General features: G+C 45.7%; 1 protein-coding gene across 2 annotated transcripts in view; it reads left to right on the top strand.

Moving 5' to 3' along the window:
• MTMR7 (myotubularin related protein 7) overlaps window positions 1-18,950 on the top strand; it is a 77,358-nt gene that overhangs the window by 20,627 nt on the left and 37,781 nt on the right. Inside the window, exons 2-5 of one of the 2 annotated variants that reach the window (XM_075930348.2) lie at window positions 11,813-11,935; window positions 12,426-14,616; window positions 15,137-15,299; window positions 18,080-18,237. In XM_075930348.2, the coding sequence (XP_075786463.2) occupies window positions 14,494-14,616; window positions 15,137-15,299; window positions 18,080-18,237 (444 nt within the window). In that variant the 5' untranslated portion in view covers window positions 11,813-11,935; window positions 12,426-14,493. The remainder of the gene's footprint in view (window positions 1-11,812; window positions 11,936-12,425; window positions 14,617-15,136; window positions 15,300-18,079; window positions 18,238-18,950) is intronic. The other variant, XM_006128430.5, reaches the window with a different exon arrangement.

Raw genomic sequence — 18,950 nt, 5'->3', positions numbered from 1 at the left:
ATACCGGACACCTAAGATGTCTGGTATTTTCTGGTTTTTTTCCCCCTGGCCAGGAGGCGAAAATGCCGAGCACCTGGCAACCCTACAAACACTCAGCGCCCAACACCCCCAGTTCCCCGACCCCAGGCCCCATGCTTACCTGGTTCTGCAAGGCTGCCAGCACAAAATGGCTGCTGACCAAGGGGGGGGGGGTCTTAGTGCTCAACCGCTCCCCTGTTCCTATCCCTGCACTCACTCTTAAAGGGAACATGCTATTTTAATGCTGTTTTATTTATTTTTTCTTTTGCTCGACAACTTTGGTTCCCCCCCCCTTTTTTTTCCTTCAACAGAATTTTTTCTCGGTGGCTTTTTGGGGGGGGGGAACGTTCGGTATTTTTGTTTCAACCATCTGGCAACCCTATCTGGGGGTGGAGTGTTGCTGCCTCCAGAGCCCACCCTCCCAGTGCTCCAGGCCTGGGGAGGCCAGGCCTGGCCATGTGGTGCAAACTCCTTCCTCTTCCAGTGCTCCGAGGCTGGGTTGGGCTGGGCGCTTAAGAGGGTAGGCTGGGCTTGGGTGTGCTGTGTGGCGTGTCACAGTATGCCTTCCACTGTGGCTGGAGAGACTGAGATGAGCACGTGCCCATTTCCCCACTCCCCCCTCCCATGGCTGGAAGGGGGAAGCACACAACCCAGGGGGTGGAGAAGGGGTAGGGCCTAGCAGAAGGGGCGGGGCTGGAGGTGGGGCTGGGGTCTTGCTTCCCTCAGCCCTGCCTTCACTGACCACCAGTGACTGGGAGCCATCAAAAGTCTGGGAACCCTGGAGATGCCCAGTGCTCAGTTACAAGGGACAAGGTAGGAAGTGGCCTAGGAGGATGTAGCAGCTGCACTCCTGGCAACAGTCAGCATGTTTTGATCTGGATCTCTGCTGTCTCAGTACAGGCAGTCCCCGGGTTACGTACAAGATAGGGACTGTAGGTTTGTTCTTAAGTTGAATCTGTATGTAAGTCGGAACTGGCATCCAGATTCCAGATTCAGCCGCTGCTGAAACTGACCAGCGGCTGACTACAGGAAGCCGGAGGCAGAGTTGCTCAACAGGCTGAATCAGGATGCCAGTTCTTACATAAAGTATGCCTACACTACAAAGTTAGTTCGAACTAACGGACGTTAGTTCGAACTAACTTTCATAGGCGCTACACTAGCACTCCGTTAGTTCGAATTTAATTCGAACTAACGGAGCGCTTAGTTCGAACTAGGAAAACCTCATTCCACGAGGATTAAGCCTAGTTCGAACTAGTGGGAGGCTAGCCCTCCCCAGCTTTCCCTGGTGGCCACTCTGGGCACCACCAGGGAAACTCGTCTGCCCCCCTCCCGGCCCCGGAGCCCTTAAAGGGGCACGGGCTGGCTACGGTGCCCGTGTCAGGTGTAAGCCTGCCAGCACCCAGCCAGCAGACCCTGCACCTGGCACGGATTGAGCCACCCACCCGATGCCCCCCAACCCTCTGCCTCTTCCCGGGACCAGGCTGGCGGCTCCTGGGAGCTTGCCCGGGACCGCAGGAGGTGGGCACCCGCCTGGGCTAGTGCAGACATCGTGGCACAGGAAAGTAGATGGCTAGGGCAGGAGAGCTACCAGCCTGGCCACCCAGGAGCAGGTGTGCAAGAGAATCAAGGGGGTCCACTGAGACCCCCGACCCTGAGCCCTGAGCTTACAATGGCCGTCCTGGGTCAGACCAAAGGTCCATCTAGCCCAGTAGCCTGTCTCCCGGCAGCGGCCAACCCTAGGGACCCTGGAGGGGATGGACCGAAGACAGCAACCGAGCCATTTGTCTCATGCCACCCCTCTCCAGCCTTCCACAAACCTTGGGCAGGGACACCACTCCTACCCCCTGGCTAATACCACTCCATGGACCCAACCTCCATGATTTGATCTCACTTCCCTTCAAACTCTGTTCTAGTTCTAGCCTTCACAGCCTCCTACAGCAAGGAGTTCCACAAGTTGACTCTTTGCTTTGTGAAGAACAACTTCCTGTTACTACTTTGAAGCCTGCTACCCATTCCTTTGCTTTGGTGTCCTCTAATCCTTCTTTATGGGAACTAATGAAGAACTTTTCTGTATGCACCCTCTCCACCCAACTCCTGCTTTTAGAGACCTCTATCCTGTCCCCCCTCCGTCTCCTCTTTTCTAAGCTGAAAAGTCCCAGTCTCTTTAGCCTCTCTTCATATGGGACCTGTTCCCAACCCCTGATCATTTTAGTTGCCCTCCCCTCTCCCAGCCTCTCTCTTCCCCTCTCCCACCTCCTTTTCCCAGTCTCCCCCAGTTTTGTTCAATAAAGACAGATTCCATTTTGGAAGACACATTATCTTTATTTTGTACATCAAGAAGAGGGGCTAGGGAAGGGTAAGTGGAAGGAGGTGAGGGAGGAATGGGGCATGAGCCCCCGATGGGGAGGACTGGGCTGACTCTGCTGGCTTCTGGGGGTGGAAGCTCTCCTGCAGCCCCCCAATTGCCCCCTCTCTCCAGATGGCAGCCTGTGGCAAGTGCAGCCGGGCTGATGGCTGAGTGGTGTGATGTGCCCAGTGTGAGTAGTCCGGACAATCCAAGCCAGGACTGCTTTGCAAGCGGGGCACCCCTGAAAACTGTCTGTCTGGGGTGGGGGTCGGGACCCTTTAAGCACAGCCCTCGGCTAGCCTGAGACAGCATCTCCACGCTCTAAGTCCTCCTCTGATGCCCTGCCGGCACTGCTTCCGGCCATCCTTAAGCCCGGTTCAGGGTCCACTTAATGTGGACATGCTAGTTTGAATTAGCAAAACGCTAATTCGAACTAGTTTTTTAGTCTGGATCCGTTAGTTCGAATTAGGTTAGTTCGAATTAACGTTGTAGTGTAGACATACCCATACAGATTCAACTTAAGAACCCCAGGCATCCCCAAGTCAGCTGCTGCTGAAATTGATCAGCGGCTGATTCCAGGAAGACGGGGGGGCAGAGCAACTCTGCCTCGGGCTTCCTGTAGTCAGTGTTGGTCAGTTTTAGCAGCAGCTGACTTGGGGACGCCTGCAGACCAGGGAGACCGGGAGCAAAGCTTCTGAGGACGCTGGCAGCGGGACAGCCACGGCGTGTCCGGGCTGTCCGCTGCCCGCGTGCTCCCTGGCTTTGCTCCCCGTCTCCCTGGTCTGGGGAGACATGGAGCAAAGCCGTGGAGTACGCGGGCAGCGGACAGCCCAGATGTGCCGCGGCTGTCCCGCTGCCGGCGTCCTCAGAGGCTTTGCTTCCCGTCTCCCTGGTCTGCTGGTCTTCAGCAGACCAGGGAGACGGGCAGCAAACCCCGTTCGTAACTGCGGATCCGACATAAGTCAGATCCGCGTAACTCAGGGACTGCCTGTATTAGAAACCCTCACCACTGATAGGAGCCTGAGCTGGGAACTGGTGGAGCACCAAGGGTCCAGATCACTGTACCCTGGCCGTCAAACCCTAGGAGGTGGTGTGCTTCCCTGAATGGCTGCTGCTGGACTGCTCAGCTCCAAGAGAGGAGGCAACCCTGTTGACTGACCATTAGGCCTTATAGCCATAAGGTCATGGGCAGTCAAGCGGACATATTCACAGGGTGCATTCACTCTGCACTGGATGGGGTATATTCCTCCCATTACATGGTTCTTTTTAGAATGTCAGCTTAAAAATACTTTGTATCTGAATCACTGTTTTGTGTGATATTCAGTTGGCTTTTTTCATGGTATCCCATCTTTCACTTGATACCAAATGTTTACTGGGGTTGTGTTGTGATTCTTCCATTCTTCCTTTCTCTAATATGTGACCTCTGAAGTATATGGTCCTGGGAAAAGACTTCACCCAGGCTTTCTAGCAGTTTTATTTTTGCTTAAAAGAGATTATAACTGGCCTTGTGGGAGCTTACTTGATTTTATGATTTAAGAATTTTCCTACCACACTGGCAAAAGATGGTTTTGAAAGCTTCTGTATAAAATCATGGTGATTTCTCTTTCCTATTTTGTAAAGTGGATCAATACACTCAATCTGGATACTACATGCATGTGGTTTTCAGGTGATGGCATTATTCTGTTTTTGACTTAATTTCTAGCAATTCTCCAGAAGTTTGCAAATGTGCTATTGCGAATTCATACTTTGAATTTTGATATATCACTCTCCAGGCAGCTTATAACACACTCTTATCAGCATACTTGGGACTTTTCTGTGTTGCTAAAACCAAGTTAAAATACTGATTCTCCTATTCCTCTTTTTTTAACACTGCACGTGATCCTCTCCACCGGGGGCTTGTGCCTCATTCCTCCCTCACGTCCTTCCACTTACCCTCCCTAGCCCCCCTTCCTGATGTCAAATAAAAGACATGTATGTTCAAAAATAGAAACTGGGTTTATTGAACAAAACTGGGGGGGGGGGAGATGATGAACCTCTGGGGAGACTGGGAAAAGGAGATGGGAGAGGGGAAGAGAGAGGGTGGAAGAGGGGAGGGGGAAACCTGGGAGGAGGGAGCTGGAAGGGGGAAGCAAGGGGAAGAAGGGGGAGGGGAAGCTCTGGGCTCAGGGTTGGGGTTCTCGCCAGACCAACCTGACTTTCATGCTAACCTACTCCTGGGTTCGCATGTGGCCTTTGGTGGCCAGGCTGGCAACTATCCTACCGTAGACGGCCATGTTCCCCCATCTAGGGCTGAGATCATGGACTTTGGGGGCATCCCCCCCAAACCTGAATAAGGCCCATGATCTCCACCCTGGACCAGGAAGGCGCCTGCCTTCTCCAGCCCCTGTCAGGCTCCTGGGAGCTGGCAGACTGCTCCTGGGGAGCGGTGGAGGGCTGACTGCCAGTGGCTTGCTGGCTCATGTTTTGGGGCCACTGGGTCAGAGGCCCCGGTGGCCACTGCTGGCTCTGGGCTGGCAGGGTTGGAGCTGGCATAGGCACTGTTGCCAGGGTCTACCCCTTTAATGGCTCCGGGGCTAGGGGAGAGAAGAGTAAGTTTTCCTGGTTGTGCCCAGAGTGGCCACCAGGGCACCCTGGAAAGGCTGGAAGCCCCCTATTTCGATATAAGTGTCGACACAGCACTTATTTTGAAATAGCTATTTCGAATTTGGCATTATTCCTCTTAGAATGAGGTTTACTAAATTCGAAATAAGCGCTCCTATATTTCGAATTAATTTAGAAATAGCGGTTTGGTTGTGTAGACTCTAGTAAAGTTATTTAGAAATAACAGCTGTTATTTCGAAATAACTTTGCTGTGTAGACATACCCTATGTTAATTGGCCATTCAGACTAACATTTCTGAGCTTGTGTAGGATACCTTCTTCATTGCACACCTGGAGAACAGCTTATTGAATATTTTTCCCCATTCACATTGTGTCTCAGGGCTATATTTTATTTTGGATCAGAAGTCAAGTCAATCCCAAGTCCTCCAGAATTCTTTCTTTAGGTAATATTTGCATACATGCTCACTGCCCAGTCTTCCTTTCTAGCACCCCGACTTCGTCTGCCATTTCTATCTCTCTGGCACTGTTGGCACACACAAGAAAAGCTCTGGAGAGAAGAAATAAGTATACCACCAAAGGGGGTACAGCAGGTTCACTATAAAAGAGGCCCTGATGCTGCAGGAAAAATGGCACATGGTTATACAGTGGAGTGTTCTAAATGATATGGTGAGCTGCACCTCACACCTTAGTCTTGTGGAAAATTACAGACTGTGCCAAGCTGATAGAAGACAGAAGTTTATTTCAATGAACACTGGACCAATATAACACTGAACTGCATCAACAGTGTTTGCCCTTTGTAGTAGTTGTGTTTTATGCACTAAATACCTGAGCCCTTCCCTTCTAACAAGAATGGGGTTCAGCCTTACCTGTATACTATACCAAAACTACATACACTTTTAATTTCAGAGATGAATTCTAATGTAGTCAGCTTTGGTTAGTTATGATCTCAGTAGTTCTTCAATAGCAGCAAAACCAACTCGTCTGGCCCCTGGAGCACTGTGCAAAGCCGCTCCCTCCCAACCCCCCCACTCTGTGGCCAGACAGAAGCGAGTGGGGGGTGCTGCAGAGGCCAGGCGTGGGAACGGGTTAGTGGGGCAGAGAGCATGGGACGCTGCTCGGTTCGTGCACGGGAAGGGGCTGCCATGGCGTACAGGGTGGGGAGTGCAGCAGGGACTAGGCAGGCATGAGGTGGGACTCGCAGGATGCAGCAACGGTGTAGGACAGGGAGGGATAGGGGATGGAGCAATCGGGGGTGCTGCAGGGCCCAGGCATGGGGAAGGATAGGGGATGGAGCAATCGGGGGTGCTGCAGGGCCCAGGCATGGGGAAGGATAGGGGATGGAGCAATCAGGGGTGCTGCAGGGCCCAGGCATGGGGAAGGATAGGGGATGGAGCAATCGGGTGCTGCAGGGCCCAGGCATGGGGAAGGATAGGGGATGGAGCAATCGGGTGCTGCAGGGCCCAGGCATGGGGAAGGATAGGGGATGGAGCAATCGGGTGCTGCAGGGCCCAGGCATGGGGAAGGATAGGGGATGGAGCAATCGGGTGCTGCAGGGCCCAGGCATGGGGAGGGATAGGGGATGGAGCAATCGGGTGCTGCAGGGCCCAGGCATGGGGAGGGATAGGGGATGGAGCAATCGGGGGTGCTGCAGGGCCCAGGCATGGGGAAGGATAGGGGATGGAGCAATCGGGTGCTGCAGGGCCCAGGCATGGGGAAGGATAGGGGATGGAGCAATCGGGTGCTGCAGGGCCCAGGCATGGGGAGGGATAGGGGATGGAGCAATCGGGTGCTGCAGGGCCCAGGCATGGGGAGGGATAGGGGATGGAGCAATCGGGGGTGCTGCAGGGCCCAGGCATGGGGAAGGATAGGGGATGGAGCAATCGGGTGCTGCAGGGCCCAGGCATGGGGAAGGATAGGGGATGGAGCAATCAGGGGTGCTGCAGGGCCTAGGCATGGGGAAGGATAGGGGATGGAGCAATCGGGGGTGCTGCAGGGCCCAGGCATGGGGAAGGATAGGGGATGGAGCAATCGGGGGTGCTGCAGGGCCCAGGCATGGGGAAGGATAGGGGATGGAGCAATCAGGGGTGCTGCAGGGCCCAGGCATGGGGAAGGATAGGGGATGGAGCAATCGGGGGTGCTGCAGGGCCCAGGCATGGGGAAGGATAGGGGATGGAGCAATCAGGGGTGCTGCAGGGCCCAGGCATGGGGAAGGATAGGGGATGGAGCAATCGGGGGTGCTGCAGGGCCCAGGCATGGGGAAGGATAGGGGATGGAGCAATCAGGGGTGCTGCAGGGCCTAGGCATGGGGAGGGATAGGGGATGGAGCAATCGGGGGTGCTGCAGGGCCCAGGCATGGGGAAGGATAGGGGATGGAGCAGTCGGGGGTGCTGCAGGGCCCAGGCATGGGGAAGGATAGGGGATGGAGCAGTCAGGAATTGCTACAGAGGCTGGGCATGGGGAGGAGTTGGCAAGGGGCAGAAGGCGGGTTCACTGAATGGACTGGGCATGGGGAGAGGTTGTCAGGGTGCAAGGGCTGGGTGTTCTGCAGGGACTGGGGTGGGTACGGGGAGGGAAAGATGGTGCAGCATGCGGGAATCTCTGTATGGGCTGAGGCAGGCACAGGGAGGGTCTGGCGGGTGCCACCAGTGGGAGGGGCGCTGCAGGGTCTGGGCTCAAGGAGAGGTTGTTGGGGCACAGTGGGCAGGGGTCGGGCCTGGGGAGGGGCTGTCAGGTGCAGGAGTCACTGCAGGGACTGGATTGTTTTTGGATGGATGTTTGTTATTTTGGGGGGTTTTTGTGTTTATTATTTTGTTTTGTTATGTTAAGTTGGTTTTGATTATGAATATTTTATCAGCGTCAGCAGGCGTCATCAGGCTCTCTCAGCAAAGCAAAAGCAGCCAGAGAGAGAGGGGTTGACGAGTGTAGTGAGCAGGGGCTGCAGCCTCCTACTTGTTATTTATTATTAATTATTATTATTATTATTATTTATTTTATACTCGGGATGGTTCTTTTGTCTATTTTAAATAAATACCTTTCCCAACATACAAAATCTTTAATCATACAAAGAGGAAAGCTACTATCTAAAATTAATTTTCATCAGTCATCAATAAATCCTGATCGTGAACTGATTCTGTAGGGTTTAGTAGTTGGGAGTTTTATGAAACTCATAGAATTCCGACATTTTAGGTGGTCAAATGAGCTCAGTCTCCTTTATGTTCCTTAAATTCTCACAATACCTAAGCCCTGGTCCATCCTAGGAAGTTATTTTGAAGTAACTCCCCTTATTTTGAAACAACATGCGGCGCGTCCACACTACCAAGCCCGTTATTTTAAAATAAGGAGCTTGTTATTTTGAAATAATATTTCCTACTGTCCACGAGGAATAATGCTTATTTTGAAATAGTTATTTCAAAATAGCAGTAGTGTGGATGCTCCACTACTGCTATTTTGAAATAGCTACTCCCCAGAGTCATTCAGAGTAATTACTCCCCATTGCTTCCTGGGGCTCTCGGTCGAGGTAGCGCATCCACATTAAGGGAGCCTGCCTTGGACTAATTTCAAGACTTTCCTGTAGTGTGGACATGCTATTTCAAAATAGTTATTTCAGGAGTTATTATTCTGAAATATGTTATTTTGAAATAGTTTTCTAGTGTAGACATGCCCTAAGAGCAATGTCTGCTGAAGGTCCCTGATAATGATCTTGTGTGCGCCTAACATGTTCTTTAGTGGCTCATTTATAAACTTGGGGGGTTATGATCACCATCATGTTTAAACTGTCATTGCGCACAGCATCAAATGAACTATGTTTTTATGTGTTGGGGATGGATCATCTAACTTCTTGTTATGCTTTTGCATCATGGAATGTATTTATCTTCACATTTTCTGGTTACAACTAGTTTAAATTGTTATTTACTGTGTCGTTTTTCCATACTGAGGCTATTGTCCTTCATTATTTACATGTAGTTTGGCAATGCTGACGTTGAGTTTGTTTGTTTTCTATGTTATTCCCCTTGTAGCCATTCTGTACTCATCTAAGAACCAGTAGTCCTTTAGGGTATGTCTACACTACAGCGCTAATTCGAACTAACTTAGTTTGAATTAGTTAATTCGAACTAAGCTAATTCGAACTAGTGCATCTAGACTAAAAAATTAGTTCGAATTAGCGTTTTGCTAATTCGAACTAGCATGTCCACACGTAGTGGACCCTGAACTGAGGTTAAGGATGGCCGGAAGCAGTGCCGGCAGGGCATCAGATTAGGACTTAGAGTGTGGAGCTGCTGCCTCAGGATAGCCGAGGGCTGTGCTTAAAGGGACCCGACCCCCACCCCAGACAGACAGTTCTCAGGGGTTCCCCGCTTGCAAAGCAGTCCTGGCTTGGAGTGCCCTGAGTGCCCACACTCAGCACATCACAGCACTCGGCCATCAGGCCAGCTGCATTTGCCGCAGGCTGCCATCCGGAGGGAGGGTCAATCAAGGGGCTTCAGGAGAGCTTCCACTCCGAGAAAACCGCAGAGCCAGCCCAGTCCTCCCCATCGGGGTCTCGTACCCCATTCCTCCCTCACCTCCTTCCACTTACCCCTCCCTAGCCCCCCTTCCTGATGTACAAAATAAAGGACACGTGTGTTCAAAAATGGAAACTCTCTTTATTGAACAAAACTGGGGGAGACTGGGAAAAGGAGGTGGGAGAGGGGAAGAGAGAGGGTGGGAGAGGGGAGGGCAACTACAATATCAGGGGTTTGGAACAGGTCTCATATGAAGAGAGGCTAAAGAGACTGGGACTTCTCAGCTTAGAAAAGAGGAGACTGAGGGGGGATATGATAGAGGTCTATAAAGGCATGAGTGGTGTGGAGAGGGTGCATCAAGAAAAATTCTTCATTAGTTCCCATAATAGAAGGACTAGAGGACACCAAATGAAATGAATGGGTAGCAGGCTTCAAACTAATAACAGAAAGTTGTTCTTCACAAAGCAAAGAGTCAACCTGTGGAACTCCTTGCTGCAGGAGGCTGTGAAGGCTACAACTAGAACAGAGTTTAAAGAGAAGTTAGATAAAGTCATGGAGGTTGGGTCCATGGAGTGCTATTAGCCTGGGGGTAGAAATGGTGTCCCTGGTCTCTGTTTGTGGAAGGCTGGAGATGGATGGCACGAGACAAATGGCTTGGTCTTCGGTCCATCCCCTCCAGGGTACCTAGTGTTGGCCGCTGTTGACAGACAGGCTACTGGGCTAGATGGACCTTTGGTCTGACCCAGTACGGCCATTGTAAGCTCAGGGCTCAGGGTCGGGGGTCTCAGTGGACCACCTTGATTTTCATGCACACCTGCTCCTGGGTGGCCAGGCTGGCAGCTATCCTGCCCTAGACGGCCACCGTCCTGTGCCTAGTGCGGAGGTCGTGGATGAGGTCCACGATCTCCGCACTAGACCAGGCGGGCGCCCACCTCTTGTGGACCCAGGCAGGCTCCCGGGAGCCACCAGCCTGGTCCCAGGAAGAGGGGGAGGGTTAGGGGCATCGGGTGGCTGGCTCGAGCTGTGCCAGGTGCAGGGTCTGCTGGCTGGGTGCTGGCAGGCTTGCACCTGGCATGGGCACCATAGCCAGCCCGTGCCCCTTTAAGGGCTCCGGGACCGGGAGGGGGGCAGACGAGTTTCCCAGGTGTTGGCCAGAGTGGCCACCAGGGAAAGCTGGGGAGGGCTAGCCTCCCACTAGTTCGAATTAAGTGGCTACACAGCCCTTAATTCGAACTAGCTAATTCGAACTAGGCGTTAGTCCTCGTAAAATGAGGTTTACCTAGCTCGAATTAAGCGCTCCGCTAGTTCGAATTAAGTTCGAACTAGCGGTTTGCGTGTGTAGCGCCTATCAAAGTTAATTCGAACTAATGTCTGTTAGTTCGAATTAACTTTGTAGTGTAGTCATACCCTTGGTTACCTGGTGAGATTTTGGTGAGGGAACAAACTATATTCTTAGCTGCTACACCATAGCAAAACAAAACAAGAACTATCACATCCTTAAGCCAAGTATGCCGTAGACTCAGCAGCTTGGCTTAAGGAACACAAATCTAGAATACATAGTATACATAGAATATGTAGCTGGAGTCAGCTTGCCTTAAGCAGATCGTGGTAGTGTTCTCACAGCAGGGGTGATGTCGTGCAAAGCAGGAGTTGTGGACGCACCAATGGGTATGCCCTCTGAGTTCAGTTTAGCAAGTCTTAACTAGACTTACTAAATCGAACTCCGGAAGATCAATCGCGGCAGCGTCGAAGTTCCACAGTGTGAAGACAAGGCCTCTGGGTAAAATTCAGATCCCTAATTTCTGCTGCCCCATATTCCAGTTTAAAGTCACTTATTTCTTCTCTTATCTAATGAACAGGATTGCATGTGTGAAACTATACACGTGATATGGAATATACATATGGCTTCCATTGAGATCAATGGCAGTTGCATGTATTTGCTGGCAGAATATGGGCCCAGATGTACTTTTTGCTTGTTTTGTTAAAGAAAATAAGTACAATGGTATAAAAGATTATTTCCTTGAATGAAATATATAGGCAGGACCCAAGTATCAGGTATAATGTAATATTTGTATATTTCACTCATGGAGTCATTTATTTTCTTTAAAATATTTTCAGTCTTAGAATCCATTATAATGGTTTATATAACTGGAACAACCTCTGCTATAATTCAGCTAGTGCTATTCTTTGTTTAAAGGGCAAAATGTGTCGTATGTTTTAGCATATAAAATATCTTTGATTTACTTTGTCATCATGGGTACAAGTATCGGAAATGAGATTGCACTACACTAAAATCAGACTTTCATGTCTTAATTTATTTTTCTTTATGTCATATTTTTATTTAGGTGGAAAATGTCCGCTTAATTGATCATATATCTTCTAAGAAAGCTGCACCGGGGACTTTGTATTTAACAGCTACTCATGTCATCTTTGTGGAAAACGTGTCTGAAACTCGTAAAGAAACTTGGGTATGATTATGTATTAGACTTTTCTTTTTCACATAAGCTTCTGGTGGTGGTGATCTTCATCTTCTACTAATACAAAAATAGTTTACCCCTCACACAGAGGTAATTTATTATCTCTGTCCACATGTTTTATCTGTCTGTTCATGCAATTTGTCTATTTTGTCAAGTCTACCTAATTTATCTATATCTATCTAGGTACTGATGCGCCTCCCTCGCTATGCTATTTGTGCGTCTATCTTTAGTAGCTAATTTTATTGTCCATTTGATATTAACCATAAATTCTGTCCTTCTTCCTTCCAATTCTCCCCTTTATTGTAGTATCATTACATAAGATATGATATTTGACCTTTTGCCAGCGGGGAGGGGAAAAGTTTTGGCCTGGATTTAAAAAAAAATTATATACAGTAAAAGCTGTGTTATCCGACATTTTACCAACCACAAACCTCTAGAAAATGGCATTTCTGATATCTCCCAATACAAATCTTCAATCTAGTAACTGGGACCGATGCCGAAGCTAACTGGAATCGACGCTGAAGTTATTCGGGACCTGAGTATTTCCGAGAGCAGTTGGACTACGCTCAAGTTAGCCAAGAAGAGCCGAATGCTGTTCTTTCTGTTTGTATCCGCCATTGTGATCGGTCGGTTTATTACTTGGTGTATTGTCCTATGTTTATTGTAAAATATCAGCATCACTTTCCAACTATGGCATCCAAAATACCAGCAAAAAGCAAAGGAGAGAAGCGTAAGAGAGTTGTGTTGACATTAAAACAGAAAATAGATATTTGTACACGTCTTGAAAAGGGCGAGAATAGGAATATTTTAATGCAAGAGTACAATGTTGGCTCATCCACAATATATGACATCAAGGCTCAGAAAGGACAATTGCTCAAATTTTTTGCTAGTTGTGAATCAAATAAAGCTGTTGAACAACGCCGTACTCTGCATATGCCTAAATTAGAGCAGCTAGACAGTGTTCTATATGAATGGTTTTCATTGAAACGATCGGAGGGTGCCACTATCTCTGGCCCAATGCTTATTGAAAAGGCAAAAGATTTTTATAAGCAAATGCAATTGACTGAGCCATGTGCATTTTCTGATGGATGGCTTTCATGTTTTAAACTTCGTCATGGCATTAGAAAGCTAAATGTATCCAGTGAACAAAAATTGGCTGATCATGAAGCTGCAGAAAAATACTGTGAAATTTTTAGAAATTTAATTGCTGAACATAATCTATCCTCAGAACAAATTTACAATGCTGATGAAACTGGCCTCTTTTGGCAATGCTTGCCAAATTCTATCCTAACAGTTGCAAGTGAATCTAGCTCTAAGCAAAATAAAGACAGACTAACTGTTCTTATGTGTGCTAATGCTGCAGGCTCACATAAAATAAAACTTTTGGTGATTGGAAAACATAATCATTCTAGAGCTTTCAAAGGTGTTGCACAACTGCCTGTTGTTTACAAAGCACAAAGTAATTCATGGATGGACAAAAAAATTGTTTTTGATTGGTTTCATCATGTTTTTGTACATGCAGTGAAAGAACATTTTAGAATAATAGGCTTACCTGAAAATAGCAAAGCTATTCTATTGCTAGACAATTGTAGAGCTCATTCTCATGAAACAGAGTTAGTGTCTGGTAATATTTTTACCATCTTTCTGCCTGTCAATGTTACTTCATTGATTCAACCTATGTACCAAGGCATTATCCAGAATATGAAATGTTATTACAGAAGGCATTTCCTGAGAAAGTTGATCAATCAGAAAGGTACTATACAGGACTTTCAATCTCGTTATAACATAAAAGATGCAATTTTTAATGTTGCTTGTGCCTGGAATTCTGTTAAAAGTGTCACATTAAGGAGAGCCTGGAGAAAATTGTGGCCTAGTGTTATGTCTACAGAAGTGTCCTCTGATGAAGATGAAGATGAAGGTTTTAAAGTAAGAGTTGGAAAAAACACATCCCCACAAATTCTTGAAAGGGTGAAGGACATTCCTTCTTCACACCCAATCAACAAACTTCATGAAAGTGAGATAGAAGAGTGGGTTGAAACTGACAAGGAGGTTGAAGTGACACAGACTGTTACTGATACAGAAAGAATAGAGAATGTTTTTAATTCTGAAAAGTCAAAGGATACTGATAAAGGCAGTGAAGAAGAAGATTTTAGTGAAGAGGACAAAATAACATGGGAAAAGGCTGCATCAGCTTTTGATACAATAATTAAATTTGCAGAAAGGCAGCCATGTTATACTGCCCAGGACGTTATGCAATTGCACATTCTGCACTCTACTTTTATGCAAAAGAGGCAGAAGATAAGTAAGCAAGTTGGTAACAGGAACTCATTCAGAAGAGCAGCTTCTGGGGTGTGTCTTAGGGTCAGTGCTGATTCAGCTCAATCTCCTACACCTTCTACATCTACTGAACAATGATAATTGATGTTGATAGTGATGACCCTCAGGCACTGCAAGATCCTGAAGTGCCTTCTGAATCATCAAAGAAAGACTAAATTAAATTCTGTATAGTTTTAGCTTTAAGTGTATTTTTAGTGATCTGGGTGTAGGCCATGCGCTGCCCATACTGGTATGTAGCATCACAAGATAACCTACTGTATAGAAAACTTTCCCTGTGTACACCTAAGTGCTTCAAGAAACTGATCATTCTACAGTACCGTACAACTTTAAGATTGGTGAGTACCTATATGCTATTTATACTTTATTCATTTTATTATATTTTGATTCTTTGAAAATTGCTATTACATTAGTAAGTTTAACTCCCAGTTAAATTGAATTTTTGATTCTCCGGCATCTCCCATTCTCCCAACATGCCGGATAACAAAGCTTTTACTGTAACTGGTGCTATTTTGACTTCTAACTATAAAGCTGGAAAAAAGAGATCTCTCTTTCATAACCATTAGCTTATATTTTAAAAAAGCTATTAGATGGCAAGAATTAGCATTTGTAATACCCTTTGAATATTTGAAGCATTAGAGAAATTTTTCTTCTGGGTTATAATAGGAACAATGTCGGTCTCCTATCATTTGCACCTGGAAATGGAAAAAAGAGGAAAGAAAAAAGAGGAGGGTTGTGAGGGCTCTCTGAAATGTCTCTGCTACTGTTTAGACCATGGAAAATAAGTGTAGTGTGTTACTTCTCCTTACCACAACTGTGTCGTTTTTCTTGGCATAACAAAATTTTGTTCTTTTTCAGATTCTTCACAGCCAAATTTCTTCCATTGAGAAACAGGCCACTACTGCTACTGGCTGCCCTTTGCTGATTCGCTGCAAGAACTTTCAGATCATCCAGCTTATCATACCTCAGGAAAGAGATTGCCATGATGTTTACATATCCTTAATACGTCTGGCACGGCCAGGTATGCAAAGGGAAAGCAGCACTAGATATTAATGCTTGTCAGCAATTAGCCTGATTGAGCACCCTTTAAGAGGAGTGGAAGTTGTCAATGGACTATTCCCAGCTGTTTGAAAATGATGCTGCATTATACCATACCTGACATTGCATAAGATCTTTTCTAGTGATGTTTTATAATGCATTTGTAACAATTAAGGTGGCCTAACTAAAGTATAGGGCCCAATTCTATTTTCAGTTATCAACTTCTAATAGAGCATGCACAGGTACAACTGAAAGCAGAATTTGACCCTTTAGCTTAGTAAGGCCCCTTTATTTCACAGTATCTTTTGAAGTTGTACAACAACAGAATTTGTCTCAGTGACTATAACACACTATGTTATATTACCTCCTGAATATTGTAGAGGGTAAAATGTCAACTAAGCTTTAAGACACAAATTACTCATTTGGAAAAATGTTATGTACTACCATATGATATTAATGATTGAGATGATAGGCAGGGTAGATTTACATACAACCAGGATATGTATATTATAATTTGATATATTTATGAAAGTGTTCACTTACTTTTATGATCAGGAACAATGGAAAGGAAATAGCTGAAGTGTAGCTATATTCAGCTAGTTTGGGCAACAGGGAAATAAAACAAATGTCAGGATTCCAGACAAATTTTTTATTTTAAATTTCTTTTTCAGGTTAAACTTAACAATTATACACAGTTGTATATAAGCAAAGGAAACATAGACCAGGACTAAACTTTCATAAACCTGTGTTATAGCAAAAATCACAGAACAATATTAAAGCTATCAAACTGTGTTTCTGTCATCTTCCTTCTTTCTTTCTTTAAATGACTTTGGTGATCTTGAGCTCAGGGTCAGGGTCACAGATATTTAACAAGGGAACTTTCCCTTCTTTCTGGCCTCAAATTTGTTAATTTTTTCTAAAGAGGGAACTGAATTCTCCAAGGGACTGTTGATAACATCACAAACCACACAAGCTTTTTAGTTATGGAAATCATCATGTCATTAGAAGCCAGAGATATGCTTAGCTTTATTTTTTCCCTAGATTGCACATTCTGTATATTTAATGGAAACTTAACCTGCTTTTTATTACTATGTTATATCTAAAAATAATAATCTATAATAAAATGGAAGTACAGTAAATGGTTTCTGCAGAAGAAGATGGAAGCTAATATGAAAACCGTTTTTATTAAATTCATGGAAGAGTTCATGTTCTTTATTTTTTGACGTATTCTGCTTATCAAGGACACAGAATACAGAAAACTGAGGACTGTGTTAAAACCTGTTTGAATTCAAGACAGTTAGTCTGAAACAGATTTATTAATACATGATGCTTTGACAATAGATGTGGTCAGTTTACCAGAATTATTTAGTTTATTAACACACTAAAATCCTTGATCCAAAAGCTATAAGGACCTTACAGTGAGAGGATGAAACTTGAACTTGTGATGTGTTATAGTTTTAATCACCAGTTTTCTGCCATTTATATACAGAATGGTAGGATTGTCTCAGGCACAGAACACACTACCTGTTAGTGGAGTTTGGCCATAAAATATCTGTTTATATATAAAACAAAATACAGGACTATGTAGCACTTTAAAGACTAACAAGATGGTTTATTAGATGATGAGCTTTCGTGGGTCAGACCCACTTCCTCAGATCAAATAGTGGAAGAAATTCTGGCCCACAAAAGCTCATCATCTAATAAACCATCTTGTTAGTCTTTAAAGTGCTACATAGTCCTGTATTTTGTTTCAGCTACACCAGACTAACACGGCTACATTTCTATCACTGTTTATATATACATACTGTATTTGAAAGCCAGTTAAATCACTTCATATCCACACAAGAGATCAGCTTCCTGGACACTACAGTACAAATAAATGGTGGTCACACAAACACCACCCTATACTGAAAACCTACTGACAGCTATTCTTACTTACATGCCTCTAGTTTCCATCCAGGACACATTACACAATCCATTGTCTACAGCCAAGCATCAAGATATAACTGTATCTGTTGCAATCCCTCAGACAGAGACAAACACCTACAGGATCTTTACCAAGCATTCTTAAAATGACAGTACCCAACTGGAGAAATGAAGAAACAGACTGACGGAGCCAGACAAGTACTCAGAAGTCACCTGCTTCAGGACAGCCCAGCAAAGTAAATAATAGAACGCCACTGGTTATCATCAACAGCCCTCAGCTGACACCTCTCTAATGCATCATTGACAATTTACAACAAATCCTGGAAAATTATCCCTTACTCTCACAGACCTTGCAAAACAGGCCACTACTTGCCTACAAACAACCCCTCACCCTGAAGCAACTACACACCAGCAGCCACATACCACACCACAGATATACTTACCCAGGAACCTATCCCTGCAACAAACCCTGTTGCCAATTCTGTCCACATATCTATACAAGTGATACCCAATCTCCCACCTGGAATCTCCAGGACATCGAGTTTCTCCTGTTGATCGGATTTCTCTTGTTTTTTCCTGTTGACCCTGTGCAGTAATTTGACCTAAGATACATCAACTCCAACTATGTTATTCACGTAGGTGGAGTTGCACATCTTAGGTCAACTTTCTCTGCTAGTGTAGACATAGGCTAAGTGATTAAATATCAGTATATGGGCGTTTGCACATATGATTCTGATTAGAAAGCCATACAGAGAATAACATCCCTGCTTTGTTCTTAGACACTTTGGTCTCATCTCAGATTTATTGTCCTGTCTTATGGTCTCTTTTTTCTTTCAGTGAAATATGAAGAGCTCTACTGCTTCTCTTTCAACCCTAAGTTAGATAAAGAAGAGCGAGAACAAGGATGGAAGCTTGTGGGTCTCAATGAAGAATATAATCGGATGGGTGTTCCAAATAACTATTGGCAGATCAGTGACGTAAACAGAGATTACCAAGTGTGTAATTATAATTTAAATTACAGTAGATTTCAGAGGTCCAGCCCACGGCAGGAGCCCCGTGAGCCTTATGGTGATAGGTGCTGTACATAGCATAATAAGAGAGTCCCTGTCCTGAAAAACTTAAGAGTGGGAGAAAGGACTCATTATCTGTTTTACCCATGTGCAATGGGTACACAAGGAGATAAAGTGACTTAATTTTAAACACACGCTTAACTACTTTGCTGCACAGGGCTAGATTTAAGCACACACATAAAGTTAAGCACATGAATATTGGCTTTGCTGAATTGGGGCCAGTAGCAGTATTTAAAAAAAAATCTACCTAATAGTTACATGAGCCATTAGTTTGAAAGGATGAATTTAATATTATCTTACCTTCTTGTTCCTGAAATTATGTGAAGGGCTGTTGAGGGTTGTTTGTGATGAAATATTATCACAATGGTCTGGCATGTCACAAATCTTAATTCCATTACTTCCTACCTAGCTAGCTGCTGTTCCTGTTCTGCCCTACATTTATTTGATTCACAATTTAGAAGTGTGAATAAATAGTGTTAATGGAAAGAAATAACATTCTGAACCCTTTCTGAAGTATGCCTGTCCATACATCAACCCACTCCCCTTGTGCCTTGGCACTGGAGTGCACACTTGCTACACAATATCTCTTAGGGTTATAAGACCTCCTCAGAGAGACTGTATGTTGTCAGAACTTGATT

The sequence above is a fragment of the Pelodiscus sinensis genome, chromosome 4 (genome assembly GCF_052426305.1).
Source record: "Pelodiscus sinensis isolate ZL-2025 chromosome 4, ASM5242630v1, whole genome shotgun sequence".
In the NCBI taxonomy this organism is placed as follows: domain Eukaryota; kingdom Metazoa; phylum Chordata; order Testudines; family Trionychidae; genus Pelodiscus; species Pelodiscus sinensis.
The sequence above is the reverse complement of the archived record's forward strand: the minus strand, read 5'-3'. Positions and strand labels throughout refer to the sequence as shown.